Raw genomic sequence first — 15,019 nt, 5'->3', positions numbered from 1 at the left:
CTGAGTGTTGAGAAAATTTCAAGAGAAAAATTATAATTATATTTAGAACGGGATGAAAAAGATATAAAAATAAAAAAAAAAAACAATGAAGGAATAGGAAAGAAAAGAAAGAAAATAAACGATAGATAATTCAAATAATTCGAATTGAGCGTCACTGAGACTTCGATGAACGACGTCGGGAGAGGCAGCGCCTCTCTTCGGGTAGCTACATACCGGGTCTGCCGTTCGGGCGCATTCGGTTTTCCCTGCCACGAAGTTGCCAATGAGTGGCGCGACGCAGCACGTAGGTTCGCGTTGCCAGTCACCGACGGAGCTTGATCGTCTACGTGCCTCTTTAAACCAGCAGAGTTTACAGTTGTGATCGAGAACGTTTTTTCCAAACGCAAACGAATCTCTTCGATGCCGTATATATTGGTCCAACAATGACATTTAAACAGTTGTGTTAAACGCGTAAATTCTAGTAGCAACGTCGAATATGTCTAAAATCGCTGCGAAACTATATCGATCCGACGTTCGGGTGAAGTGAATACGAACGTGTAGCTGTGTAGAGTTGTGTAGCGTCGTCGCGTCATTCCGCGCCACTCGCCGATTTGTTTTGACATGTGTGTGTTCTGCCATATTGGATTAACACGTCGTATTTTAAGGGCTAAATAGGCGCGAGTTTCGCGCTAAAAAGGTACGTTTATTCTCTTCTTCGATCTATACTCTCGTTGATAGAACGCACGATAATACGGACGATGTTTTCGTGACGCATACAACGAAACGAAAACGTCGAAAACAACAGATTTAGATAAATCCTTCCGAATTGCCGTAGCTTATTAACGACCGTGTCACTTTGTATTTTGATACACCAATTATCCCCCCTGTGTATATCAGAAAATTTATATCGCGATGGCGAAAAATGGCCGTCGCGTCCTTTCCATTTGATTTGTACGAACCAACTATAGGAAAAATGTGACAAGAAAGCAAAAACAGAGGTCAAAATAAGAACAACGAATTTCGTATTTTTGAATTAGAAATATTCGCGTCGATGTAACACGGACATTATCGATGTTCATACGAGACCAGGAACTGCGTATTGTGCTTCGTTATGATTATGTAGCGTTGATTCGTGTCAAGGTTCGCCAACGTATTTACTTAATAATTCCATGGCTCGGTGAATCGCTCAACCGAAAGATCCCATGGTTAATTAAAATAATCGTGATATTCTCGAGGCTAGGGAAAATTGATTACCGACTTTCGCGGTTCTTCGATCGATCGAGGTTCGCGGAGTCGTGGAATCTGCTGCTCGCGAAACGACGCGAACGATCTTTACTTTCGTTTGCCTTTCTATGCTATACGTATACGACGGTTGGCCAAGCTGTTTTCGTCGGTTTCGAAAGGGACCTCGATAGGACCAGTAGCAGCGAACGATACGCGTAGGATTAGACAGCCGAAGGTAGGACGAGTGTTTTTCTTTTAATAGCCGTGGTAGTTGTTGGTAGCTCGCTATCATCGATGGGTGCGATTCTTTTAGCTTATGCAGCAGCTTACGTAATCCAATTGCTAGCACACGGTGCAGCTTCGTCATTGTGATCGCGGTGATTCACCCTTCTCTCCTTCGACATTTTTATCGCTATTCACCTTTCAAGTTCACCACAAATTCACGGTTCACGTAGAGACGGTGGATTTATCGATTCTTACGCGGACGGGACTTTAATTATTTTCGCGGCGAGAAAGTGAAGCCGGGTATCAATGTCGCGCGACATCCATGATACATAAGCATCTCGAATGCACCACGACACACGCTGGCGATGCAATACGAGTCGCAACAGCGGGACACGATAAAATCGTAAATGACAAGGAGGATTATTAAATCTGGCATTACCGCGTGTGTCCCCCTGCGAAAAAAGAACACGCAAACATTGAACGTGACCCGGTTTACCTAGGTTATTCTTAGGCATAGGCATTCGTTTGAAACTACGTGTGTGAGCGTGCGCGCGCGCGCGCCTCCCAGCGTTTACACGTTCACGTACACACATCGGGACGAATCTAAGAAAATGAAAAAGATAATAACGGCAACTTTTGTTACGTTTTCTCCAATTTTTCATACGCGATCTTTGATAATGTCATTAATTCAGTGGCAATTAAAAATGGCGTTTAATCTTACGCTTTGCGTCTCGACGGATACTCGAAGAGCTCGTACATGAAATGGGTTTCTTCTTAATTAACGTGGCTAATTGCTAACGGTAAAAAGACAGTTCGTCTCGTGAGACATCCGCTCTCCCTAAATCAATCCCACCTGATTCGTCTTGAAATTCAAATGGTCATGAGAAAATTCCTCGGTGTCTCGTAACGAAGGAACGGTAGATCGAAAGGTTTCCACGGTGTATTGGATATTAATTGCTAACGGAATACTACGTTCGCTTTCCTCCAAATATGTTCGTATAACGTTTAACCGTGGTATTTCGTTTACGTTACAGAGCAGTGTACGTTTTCGGGGCAACGATGGATCGTGCAACGAGAATCGCGTGGAACATTTAAGGTACGGAACCGATGTCATAGAAATAACTTAAGGCGACGCTAATCGACTTCCGGTCGTTCGCGCGGACATTTTTGTACGTTGCACAGCCAGCCAGTTGTCATTAGGTTATTAGGTCGGTCCAACCAACCGATAGGAACACCTATACATATACACACGTACGTACGTGTGCCGCGAAACGATGGTTTCAAGCATGAGTTATTATTAGAGTCAGCATCCTCTTGTTCAAATTTTATTCCTCGAGCTTCCACTTTCCCGCTTCCCTTTTACACCTCCAATTAGATCCGTAGCTGTAGTCTCGATTTTGTTTCTCGAGTCTGCTTTTATAATATGCTTCTGTTATTACGTTATTACGTAGTCGTAATTTAAAAATTCGGACAATGAACATGGACCGAATTTTCGCCAAAAAAAATTTTCAAAAATAGGATTATTTGAGCAGCTGTCGAATTGAATAAATTTTTATCAAAAAAATATAATATCGTTTGTACATTTTTCTCCATAAAAGTAACCCCAGTCACGACGCCATTGCGCTAATACGATTTCTGCTCGGAGAGGTTATCACCGAAATCGAATTGGCACGATTCGTTGGTAAACGTATCCACAGTTGACGAGGTACGCGTACGAAAATGAAGAAGTGAAAGGGACACTGGCAGAGAGGTAGAAAGAGATGGAAAAATGAAATAACGATGGAAAAACGATAAAAAATTAAATATTTTTAACTAAGGCAACCGAGACGTATTTATTGAATGTATACGCTACAGACGGTGTTCGCGCATTTAACGAATAAACTCTCCAGCTTACGACTCTTGCGAAGTATACGTGTGGAAACGCTGTTTCGGTGCACCGCAAGCATACATTGTACATGCATCGAAACGAGGCTCGAATGCGCACTCTGTAGGCGAATCTTCGGTAGCTACGCGATACATAGCCGATACATAGAATCGTAGTTTTGCTTACGTTTGAATAGCGTCGAGTGCTTCCGCAGACTGGAAAATCGAGAGGAAGGTAGGAACGGGTAGAAAAGTTGGTTTCGTTTAATTTCGTAAAACACGTCGGACGATTAGAACGCTGCCGCTGTACCGGCGATTCGACCGTTTATTTAATTCCACTTCGCGTCGTTCGTTCAAAGAATTAACGGATTTTAGGCAGCGTAGGAGGAAGACGAAGAAACGTGTACAGAAACGCGGTGTCTATGTGTACGAAACGGTGAAACGCGGATGTTGCGCCCTCTCTCTTTTTCGCGTATACTAACCACGACGTAACGAATGGAAGATGTGGGAACGCTGTGTCCTGCATTTCACACAGCCCCTCGCCCCGTACCTAACCTATCGTCGGTCTCGACTGCTCTGTTTTCGATCTTTTCGACGAACGAGAATCTGCGACGAAATATCGACCAATGCGGTTCCTCCGTTCGGTCTCGTGGTTTGCTTCTCGGCTGGTGTCCCTCTCCGCTCACCTTCTTTACGTCAGTGACGATTTTAGCGTGCGTGGGTAATCGGCAGAGCTACGCAATAAAAAGGCGACGCGAGCATACACGATACAACGAATGTCCCCTTCCCCACTGGAACCCGTGTCTACACTTGGCACGAATCGGCCCGGCTGCGGGTCGCCTCGGGCAATTCGTCGAATTAAAGAAAGAAACTTTGTTTCGTAGCACGGCGAACTGTAACTCGTTTCGTTTATCGTTTCGTTTCACTCGTCCGACTAGACGTCGCCACTGAACGTGTAAAATCGTTCTATTTTTCGTCCAGAGGATTAATTTTGATCTTCTGGGCGCCGGTTCGCCTTCGTACTTTCTCTATCGACGCTGTTACGTAACGTTACGCTTCACCTATCTCCCGGCCGTGCGAGAGTTGCTTCTAACCTAAACCACAAACGGAAACACGCTTGCCAGAAATTTGTTGGCGCGAAATGTGAAAGCGTTTGAATCGAAGTTCATAATTTCTGCAAATATTTTTTGTTACGCGTATTATATCGCAGCCGTGTCACGGACAATGATGATTCGCGTGTGTAACTGTGCGTATAAAGTAGGACGGGGACGCGTTCGTAAAATAACAAGGAATCGAGTCAGGTGGGTGTAACGCAGCGCGGGAAATATAAAATACGCATTTGATTTATTTTCGCTTTCGTTGTAGTTTGCATTGGAAATTACACGCGATGATTACATAACATTCGTAATTATTCGCGGTTCGTTTATGCGTTGGAAAAGCACCGCAAAATTCTTCGTACAAAAAAGCAATCGTTCACGGTGGCTGAGTACAGGGAGTGCTTAATAACGAGCATGTCTGGAGCTCTTTGAACCAGAGCGATATATTTTTATTATTTAAACAAACACGACTCCGTGTTAAGAGTACCGTGCACAATGGACACATCGAAAGGGTAGATCGAGTGAATTCGATCGGTGTGCACGAACGCAGAGAGGCGGAATCTGAATTTCGATCGTAACACGAATCTCACGGCTTTCGAACCGAAGCATCTTTGACACCTTTGTTACCGTCCTCTGTCGATAAAATCGATTCGCGTGCACGGCGCGATATTATATACGATGTATATATTCGAACGAAAGGCACGAAACGCTTCCTTCGAAATCGATCGCTTTAGTTCGCGGCAGATATCGATTCCCGTGAGAGGTCGCTTCTGGTCAGGGAATTTGAAACGCTTCTCTCGGTTATTCGGTCCGTCGATTTTGCATGCAAAACGTGTTTTCGCGTGACAGCCTCTGCTAGATTACCAGCGAATATAGGGCGGCGATCGAGAGATTTTATTCGTTTGCACGACTATGGACGTTGATCGTTGCATCTACGCCGTATTCGTCACGCTTCCGTGACCAATGTACACTCTCTCCGAGTCTTTTTTTTGCATCTTCTGCTTACTTCGTTTCGACTCGGATGAATAATAGGTTAGGAAACGTTGGAAGAATTGGCCAACTCGAGATTGCACGGAAGAACGATGATTCGAAAATTTCGATATCGCGACGAAGTACGACGGATCGCATTAGTACCAATCGAGCGAAGAAATAAATGAGAAAGGACAAGAGAGATGGCGCTGTGGTCGGGAGGGGAGAAAACGATCCATTAAGCGAGATGTGTCACATTATGACGAAGCTTCGGAGAAAATCCGCGTAGCCTAATTACGGTATTTATGAAAACGCTGTGAAAGCTCTATTACGAGTTACTCCGAGGTTTACGTTTTCAAGTAAAGAGTCGTAATTTGCCTATAACGGTAAATGTTAGAAAACGTAGAATCGTGGGTGTTCTCGCCTGCGTTTCAACCGAGATATCTATAGTTCTCTCTCTCTCTCACTCTCTCTCCTACTCTCGAAGCGTTACCGTTTTCAGCGCACGACAGTCGATCGATCGAAGATTGTTTGGCACGGAAGCAAAGTTCGAACCATCGCAAGGCCCAGGCATATCACCGTTACTCCGTAACCGGCCAACTGAATTTTTGCTCCTTTGATTTCCCCTGACGGAACACTCTGAACGCGTCGCTTAGTTCCATAGACGGTCCAGTGGGAGCGGAACCTCCACTCGATCGTTCCGAACGTTAAATATTCTTTAACCTCAGAATTATATATCGAAAATGCTTTCGGATTTCTCGTTCCTAAAGTCATCGAAAATATACAGCCGCATTTCTATTGAAATTAACGTCGACATTAATATTTATTTCCATCGCGTCTTTTTATCGTCATTACCCACGTATATCATATTCAAATAAACGTTGCAGATCGAATATCTTAATCTCGATACGATTCGTCTACCTAACCTCAATCCTCGTTCTTCGCGGTTTAATAACGAGACACAACAAACGCAGCAGTTTACATGGAAAATATTTGGAATAAAATAAATTGGCGATACCGGTAAAGGTTAATCGCGACGGTGAGTATCGGGGCGGGGGGGGAGGGGGGTGAATGCGAAGGGCAGAATCTTGGTGCAACGAAAAGTGCAAGGTTAGGTTGTGTCGACGAACAGACAAGTACAGCGCGGATAGACGGATGGATGGATGGATAGAGACGAGTATACGCTCGGAGGTCTGGTCTCGTAAAATATGCAAGCTGCAATCACGTCTGTTGAATAGAAAAGGTCAGGAACAGAGTGAAGGAGAAGGCGAAGCGGAGTAAGGGATAGCGAACAGGGTGAAGGGGGCAGACGGAGCGCGGCGGAGGGGAGGGCAAGGCGTGGGAGAGAGAGGGAAGTTGCGAAGTGAAACGTTGAAAGGGGGAAGTGGAAAGAATGGCGAGTGTGGGGGATGATAGCAACGTTGAGAGTAGAAGTAGAATCGCGGACCGAGACAGATACTGGCAGGAAGAAAAGGGTCCTGAGAGAGAAGACGATAGAGAGAAGGAGAGAAGGCCGAAAAAGAGAAGAGGAAAAAGCAGTACCCTCCGCGCGTTTTGAAGAGCAGCGGTCGTAATACTGCTGAAACTGCGAGTCCCTCTTGGACTGGTTCTGCAGCGTTGGCAAAAAATTTTCATAACTAACCGATCTACCACTGCGAATTCCTCTCTCTCTCTCTCTATTTCCCCATCCCGTAATACGATATGCATGCGGCACGCGTAAACGATATAAATACAAACTTTTCGCCAACATTTCATCCATGAAATGCTCGAAGGTTATACGTCGAATAGCTGCTCTTGCTGCTCGAAAAAAATTCTCACTGAACGTTTGCTTGTTCCAGGTCGGGGGCGATCAATGCCCGATGGCGTGGACTGGAACGCAACGCTGGAGAAATCCTGCTCCAGAGTAAGTAGTAGGACTCCGTATAAAGGAAAGGACGAAAAAGTAGCGAGGCCCTTTTACTTTTCTCTCGATTTTTCGATCGAAATACCAGGTGGCACGGGTAATCGAGCGAGGAAAGGCGAAACGGAGAGTAGCGAAAGAGCGGAAGCTTGACATCGACATTGGCCTTCGATCGATTCGAAACGCGCAAAGAAATCTGGATGGCAAAGCGGAGGCAGTAATAGGCGAGTTCTTCCGACTGCGAAATCGATATGTACACTCTACTCGCTACTCTATCGGCCACTCTACGCCCACCTTTGGAGCTCGGTGAACAAGACAGAAGGTTCCAGTCTTGCCGAGCTCGAGCATCTTTGATCAGAGACTGTCTCGATTGGTTGCCCCGTCGCGATTCTAATTATGAATAATCGAGAAGCGCGTCTAAGGAAGTTTGCATCGTAAGCGTTATTTCGTCTTGCGATCAACCGAGCAACGCGAACTTGCTATCGATCCTCGGATGTGCTTCGAGATAACGGAATTCGCTTGCTTCTTCATTCGCCTTATTACTCGTCCCCGAGACAACACCCTGTTTGGCCTGTTAGTATAACCAAATCTGCCTAGCTTCGTTGTTCGGCTTTTAGCCACGCGTGTATCGTTAGCCTGATCCGATCTGGCACCGATCTGGGGAAAAAAGAGGTAAACTAGGGATGAGAAGGAGACGGGATGGTGTCTTTTTCTCTCTTACCGATTCGACTGATAGACGGTGCAACGGGACGGATTAATTATCAGTTATTGCTGCAGCCGCTGTTGCTGGAGAAGAAGCGAAAATGAGAATAGAAGCGGGATCGGGCATAGCAATGGGCACGAGGAAGAGAGTGGAGGAGAGTAGCTGTATCGGCAGCAGACCAATTAACTACTTATAGGGCAGCTTTCATCGGCTCGACAATCGACCGGATCGATTCGGGGTGAATAACTTTTCTAGTCGCGTTCTACGTACCGATATTGCGTAGAATCTATGGCCGAGGTGGATACGCGCGTCCGTTTCCGCTCGTTAGGCTCTTTCATGCTCGGTCAGTTAGCAGTCGGTCTTGCAAATCGGGTCTACCATTTATCCACTCGCGGATATTCTTCAGCTCGGACGGGTAAATAGAGAAACAACAAAGAGGAAGATGGGAGGAGCGAGGAGAAATCGAGGCAGAAAAAGGAACACGCGGATAGGGAAACTAGAATGGAGAGTAGTCTTTGATTCGAAGCTCAGAGTGGAAGGAATGCTCGGAGAAAAGGGATCCTCCGCTATTGATATCGTTTCGTCTTATTATAATAGGCAACAATCGGTAATTGTGCGCTTTAATCGAACCGTTCGAGAATACGGGCTAAGAAATATCGCATCTGAAACGTTAAAGGTCTGGAATTCTTTCCCGTACTGAATTGCATGTTGAAATTGGAAGGACTTATCGCGAAGGCTTCACCTGGATCCGCTGCAAGCGCGGAAGGCAGCGTGTACCGAGCAAGTTCATCGCCCTCTGGAAGTACACGTACTTAGGTATAGCCGATGTCACTTTATTCGATAATTGACAGCACTGAAAATCCTGTCAGACACTGGTAATTGCATTATCCTGGAAAGCTTCGCAGTTAATGTTACGTCCATCCTCGGAACTCGTATATATCCTCCTCAGTGCCGTATACGTAATTAGGTACAGACGACAAGGGCCCTCCCAGGAGTAGCGGTCCTGCTCTCGCTTCGTGTTTGATATTAATCACGTTAGAAGAACGGCTGTACATTTTAACCTTACATTTCCCTGGAACATGTATACCACGAACCTGATCTACCTCGTCGATCACTGCTGGCGAATATCGAGCGTGTAGATTCGAACAAACACGTAAGATACGCGTAAGACGGTCGCGAAGGTCTGGCTAGAGGCGTAATCCTCGGGTCTAGCCATATAATTCGATGAAGAGTTTCACAGAGTTAGGTCTGGATGCGATTAAGTCATTAGATGACGCGTTAACGTCGTTCGCTCGTTTGCCGGAAGGGGTCCGATCTTATTACGTTCGACGGATTAATCGAAAGTTACGCGATCCAAGGAGCGTCCAGCCTAGATCCACGGATCGAAGGTATTCCTCCTCGATCTTTCGATCTTTCGTTTAAATCGGAAGAAGGTCCCATGATCGAATGACGAGTCGATATCATCGGCTTATTCCACTCGATTGCGTTTCTGCATCCGCCGAATGAAATGCACCGGTAATAGCGATGTAACGGGCTAACTATTAGTAATAAACCGAGGTATGACCGACACACCCATACCCCACCCATGTTGCTATACTCGCGAAGAACCGCACATCCATCGCGCATCCTTTTAATCGATCGATATGGCGATTTAGGTCGATGAACCCGCTCCGTACTATCGTTCTACTCTATTAGTTTTCCATCCAATGGATTACCGGTGTTCAAACTAGCGACGCTGTACGTGTCAGAACTGCACTGGGCTCGGTAAATCAAAAGTTTCGTTTCGTTTCGTTTCGTTTCGTTTCGGCAAATTCGGCGAGCCTATAGTCGTACAGTACAGGAGTATAATGCAGAAGTATAGCATAGGAGAGAGACCATGGAGTGTAGAGTAAATAGACGAGAGAATAACTTCTGGCTAATCGTGACACGTTGTAATCGCGGTTGCATTGTTTTCCTCTGCGACCCGAGACGTTGGGGTGATCAGGTAACGAGACGATCACCGAGTAGTCATCTATGTCATAAGTACACGCGTATATGTACTTGTACCGTATATGGAGCCCGGTGGTGAAATGACGAGGTCGTAAATTATCGTATCAAGTGGCGGCACCGATTGATGCCGCGGGCACTCAGGGCCGTAGGGTTTCGAACAGCGAAATGGAAAGGACCGTCGATTAACTTTCCGCTGTAACTCGATATATCTTGTAAAAGGGTCGCTAGGAATTCCGTTTGATATTTAAAATGTTTAAAGTATCTAAAATATTAACCCTTACCGGTTGTAAGTCACCTCTCATATGGCAACAGTACTTGATCGAACAGTATTTTTCGCATATTTACCGAAACCAGTTACAACCTAATGAGAATCACGTGTAAAAAGCTAGCGTCCGATAAGGGTGAGAAATATTTAAAATATTTAAAAGTTTCCTCCGTTTCCTGCTACATAACCTCGCATAACCTCGCATAACCTCGAAGAGCGAAAAAGTGTCTGGCCGGCATTGATTTTTAACGCCGCGGCGCCGATGAGTCAAGCTCCTTTTTATCTCTCCTAAAATCTCTTAAGTCGTCATTCCAGCGCTCGTAACATCCGTAATTTTCCGCTCAAGTAATTTTACGACCTCGCTATTTCGCCACCAGGGACTACGCGTACATGCGCATGCACGCTTATTATCACGCGCATCGTTATACACACACGGTTCTATACCCTATATACTCTATGGACGCGTAGGATAGGTGCGCGACGCAGGACACGCGTATCGACCACTGACCCATATCCGAAAACGGCTGCGCCGTTCGATACTCATCGATTCGTCGAATTAAACGAAACAACGTTCCGCAAACAATCGCCCTTCCCTTCTCTGCTTCCTTTGCCTTTGCTTTCACCTTTTCGCGTATACGCGTATATACGTATATACTTTATATATGCGCGCATATTTAGAACGATCGTTATCCTTTCTCCGAGTTACCGACCAAAGGAGACGATGAAAGATGGCTTGGAAGCACGGGCTCGTCGATATATAACCGTGGTATATGCCGTGTGTGTCTCTGTCTCTCTCCCTCTCGCTTCGTTTCATCCCTCTCCCTCCGATCTTGCATTTCTACGTGTAATTTCTGGGACCCATTCGAACCAGTCCCACGCGTCGGAACGAACGCGAAAGAGGAAAAAAATAATTTTCCTTCAGTTGCATCCACTCGAATAAACGAAATGGAAGCGAGTACGATTAAATGACGCAGCTGAGCATTGATTCGTCGCGAAAGGTTAGTGACACGAGAGGACACGCGAATCGCGTCGACGACGTTGAATTCCGTCGGAAAGAGGGACGAGTCGCCATCTAGCGTGTATGTAAACAATCCTAATTGGAAGGTAATCCAGGATCCAGTTTCATTCGTAAATCGAGGTGCTTTTACCATTGAATTTCTGACAATCGAGAAGAGGAGGACGCGACGCTCACCAAACATCTCGCTCGGCTTTGTGTAATTCCGCTGTTTGCAAACACAATTTCATCGTTCGGGGAAGGTAGTTAGAAAATCCGTTCTATCGTTTCCTAGTACCATTGCTAATTGGCGGGTTCAGGTCGTCGGACTGCTTTTCACTTTTTGCGTCCCGATTCCAACGATCTCGTTCGACGTTAGCGCCATCTGTCTAATTAGCAGGAGTACAAGAGCGTTATGATACCGAAGCCGACTGTTTTGCACGTTCGAACGCCAGGGGGCTATTGATCTCGAGCGAGATCGCGGAACGGTCGATGGCGGTCTCGATTGCTAGCGGAACGGTTATCCGTGAAAGTTGTTTAGATAGTTTCGCGTAACTTTTTGCCCCGGAATATTTGAATACGAGCAGCGCGCGAGTAAAGTTGAAACCGATGTGCGGTCGTATCACTTTTTGTCACAAATAAATTAAAATCGATGAAAACACGGAACGCGTATCATGGACACGCTGCTATTCGTCGTACATTAGTCCGGGAGAAAGAAAGGAATATTGAGTGTCTAAACCGGCTTGGCGTTCTTTGAACCAGAGAAAGTCGACGAGATTATTTTACGGCGAAATTCGAAGCTCTGTGGCGAAGGTAAAAAACGATCGATGAAAATCCACTGTCGCGGAAAGTAATAAAATAACGGGGGTGCGAGGTGCAAAGTCGTAGCTATGCTGATGGTAACGGGAAATCGTAATTCGTTGGTAAAACAGGACGATTCGTGGTCCATAGAGTTACTCGGATCGTTACGATGAGGCGCCTCCGTCGAGATGATCGTTGGTGGGAGAGAAAAGGAAGGAATACACTCGCGATTTTTATTCCAGCAGCTTTCGAACAATTACGATCTTGAATTATGAATAAAACGTTAACGAGTCTGGCGACGGGCTGCTGTGTTCTAGTACCGTTACGTTGAAAAGCTGAACAAGGAAGAGGACAGGAAAAGCGAAGAGGGAAAAAACGACGAAAAAGAAAGGGGGAATGGATTTCTGGTCTTTGTTCCACCGTTAAAAGATTTTGCTTCGGACAAACTCTCGAAAAACGTCCTCTCTCCGATCCGTTCAGCGTCCATTCTCTGTCCTTTTCTTTCCAATGTGAATCGCGTGCTTATTTATTCTTTCGACATTTTTCATTCTGTCCACGCGATCTCGATTTTTCTTGCATTCGTACGAGCCTCGGCAACTTTTCACTCGATCGTTCGATCGAACACGCGACGATATCGGACAGCTTTTTCGTAATTATAATGACCTGCCACGAACGAAGTGGAAACAGGGACGATGGCACGAGACAAAGAAGGAAAAAGGGATGAGGTCGTCGTGTCGCAATTACGAGACGTTTCTCCTATATATAATAGCTGTTGTACGCCATTATAGAAGACGCGAAGCAGCCCATGTTTGGAGGCATAAAAAAAGTTAAACGAGAATCAAAGAGCGGTCAAGAAACGGTCGTCTGGTTTCTCTTTTACGAAACGTGGAACGGTGACGCGGTGTACGCTTGATTCTCGATGAAAGAGGAAACGAATGGATCGATGATTCGTTGGAATAATAAGCGGGTTTTTTTTTTTTTCTCCTTTTTCTCCATTCATCTCCACGACAAAGTCTCTCGATGGTCGTGTTTCCGTGGTAATTAACAATCGCGATTACGACTCGGCCAACCAAAGACCGCATTGCGTCAGTACGCGCGGGTAGGTTTGTCGGTACCGCCTTGCAACTTTCCTCGCCAACCACCCCCCGCAGCCTCGCTACTCCTCGCTATTCCTCTCGCCACCCACCACCACCACCTCAACGCTCCTCTTTGCTCCCCCTGACCTCTACGCGTCCTTCCCTCCCCGCCCGTTCCCCCACCGCTCCGCTCTCCCACCAGCCTTACCCCTCCCCCTTCTTTTTACGCTCTACCCTTTCCCTTCTCCTGCTCGCAGCGCCGACCTCCTCAACCTCGACGTTACGTTCTCTGCCATTACTATCACCACTACCATCTCGGCATCGACATCAACGTTACCGGCGCAACGTCTCTCCGTCAGCGTCGCTAACCCTCCTTCCCCATGTCTTTCAGTCGCCACTCGATACTCGAGACTCGCCATGCGGCGTTGAATTTAATTAAATGTTCGATTATTCCGAAAGACGGACACGTCGCGTAGACGTAGCACGATCGATTCGCCTTCGTTTCCCAATGAAAAATCAATCGGCAGGTCACGCATGGTAACATTGCACGCGAGAGCGTGACAAAATCGACTGGTCTGCTAATAAAGGTAGAGCGGGTAATCGGTGAATGTTTACCGAAGGATGGTAACCGGATCTTCTGCATGATCTCTATAGAATCGAACGATACGTTTGTTCCAGAGGTGACGATGTACAACGATCGATCGAGCTGCTGGACAAAGTGCTCTCAGAGTACGACGAGCACGAAGCAGAGGGCGAAGGTGGTGGAGGCGTCGGCGTCGGCAGTGGCGGTGGCGGTGACGGTAGTGGAGGTGGGAGCGGCGGAGGTGTCGGGGATTGTGGAAGCAGCACCGAACCGAGTATTGGTCTCACACCCGATGACGAAAGTCCGTCCTTAGGTATCTTTTATCCTCTTTTCTCTTTTTCCCCTCCCGTTCTATGTCGCGCCGTCCTCTCCTCTTCCCGCCCCTCTTTCCTTACCCCATTTCTTGCCCCCTCCCGTTCCATCCTACGTTTCGTTCCTACGATTTTCACTATATCGATAACATCGATACTCCCACTCGTTTATTTTTCTCCTCGTTTTTCGTTCAATCGCTCACGCTACTTAGCCGTCGCATGAAATCAACCGGATGGACGATTTAACGGATCTGGATGAAATCGTATTTGTTATAGGTTATGTTGATCGCACGATGTATTTCTAATGTGTCCCTTGTCCTATATAATTATTATTTCTTATGCTTTCAAGCGAAATTACCTAAATAGGAATAAAGGGAAAAATGCTATTCGCACTTAGAAAACGAATTGCGACTAATCGCGAAACTTTTTCGTATTTTCATCAATGTTACGCACGATTCGTGTTTCAAAGTTTCATCGAGTCGCGCCACTTTCTTTTCGTGCAGCTCTCCTGAAAGCGGAGCAATTTTGACGGAACAAGGAGGAAAATAAAAACGACGTATAGATCAAGATTTGACATAGAACAAAGCAAAGAAAATAAAATAACGATCACGATCGAGGTAGCGAGTAACAATCATGCACAAATGGAATTTGATCGTATGAAATCGAAGTTGTTCGAAAGAGAAAACTAGATAAAAATAAGTCTGTCGATAACGGTAATATATCGAAATCTTTAGAAGAACATGATCGTTCTGCAATCGTGATGAGATTAAGAATGGTAAGAATACACGATGTCTTGACAGGACATCAATCCGAGGACGACGGTTACATGAGTATGAATGGACGGAAAGCAAAGATGGCCCTGGTAGCACTGCGTCCAGTTCCAGACTGTCCAGAGCCACAAGATCTCGCGGGTATATCTACGCAAGAATTTCCGCCACCGCCTGAAGAAGCTGAACGAATCATTTCTACTTTGTTGCCTATGTAAGTTGATCGTTTGCGATGCTAACGACGAACCGCGATTAAACTCGAAACAGCCATGC

At 46.0% G+C, this 15,019-nt stretch overlaps 1 protein-coding gene across 10 annotated transcripts in view; it reads left to right on the top strand.

The window, feature by feature from the left end:
- The first annotated feature begins 279 nt into the window (after positions 1-279).
- The window catches only part of LOC108547855 (uncharacterized), a 33,347-nt gene continuing 18,607 nt past the window's right edge, over positions 280-15,019 (top strand). For 4 of the 10 annotated variants that reach the window (XR_001890230.1, XM_017900549.1, XM_017900554.1 and 1 more), the window contains exons 1-4: positions 7,199-7,260; positions 7,349-7,830; positions 13,764-13,981; positions 14,780-14,960. Coding sequence is in view for 9 of the 10 variants with exons in the window: in XM_017900549.1 (XP_017756038.1) it covers positions 7,751-7,830; positions 13,764-13,981; positions 14,780-14,960 (479 nt within the window). In the remaining variant the exon portion in view is untranslated. Of the gene's footprint in view, positions 677-1,408; positions 1,439-2,462; positions 2,525-7,195; positions 7,261-7,348; positions 7,831-13,763; positions 13,982-14,779; positions 14,961-15,019 lie in introns of those variants that run through there. The other 6 variants (XM_017900550.1, XM_017900551.1, XM_017900552.1 and 3 more) reach the window with 6 other exon arrangements.

This window comes from Eufriesea mexicana, unplaced genomic scaffold (genome assembly GCF_001483705.2).
Source record: "Eufriesea mexicana isolate 0111107269 unplaced genomic scaffold, ASM148370v2 scaffold1303, whole genome shotgun sequence".
Lineage (NCBI taxonomy): Eukaryota > Metazoa > Arthropoda > Insecta > Hymenoptera > Apidae > Eufriesea > Eufriesea mexicana.
This window is presented reverse-complemented; position numbering and strand designations above follow the sequence as displayed.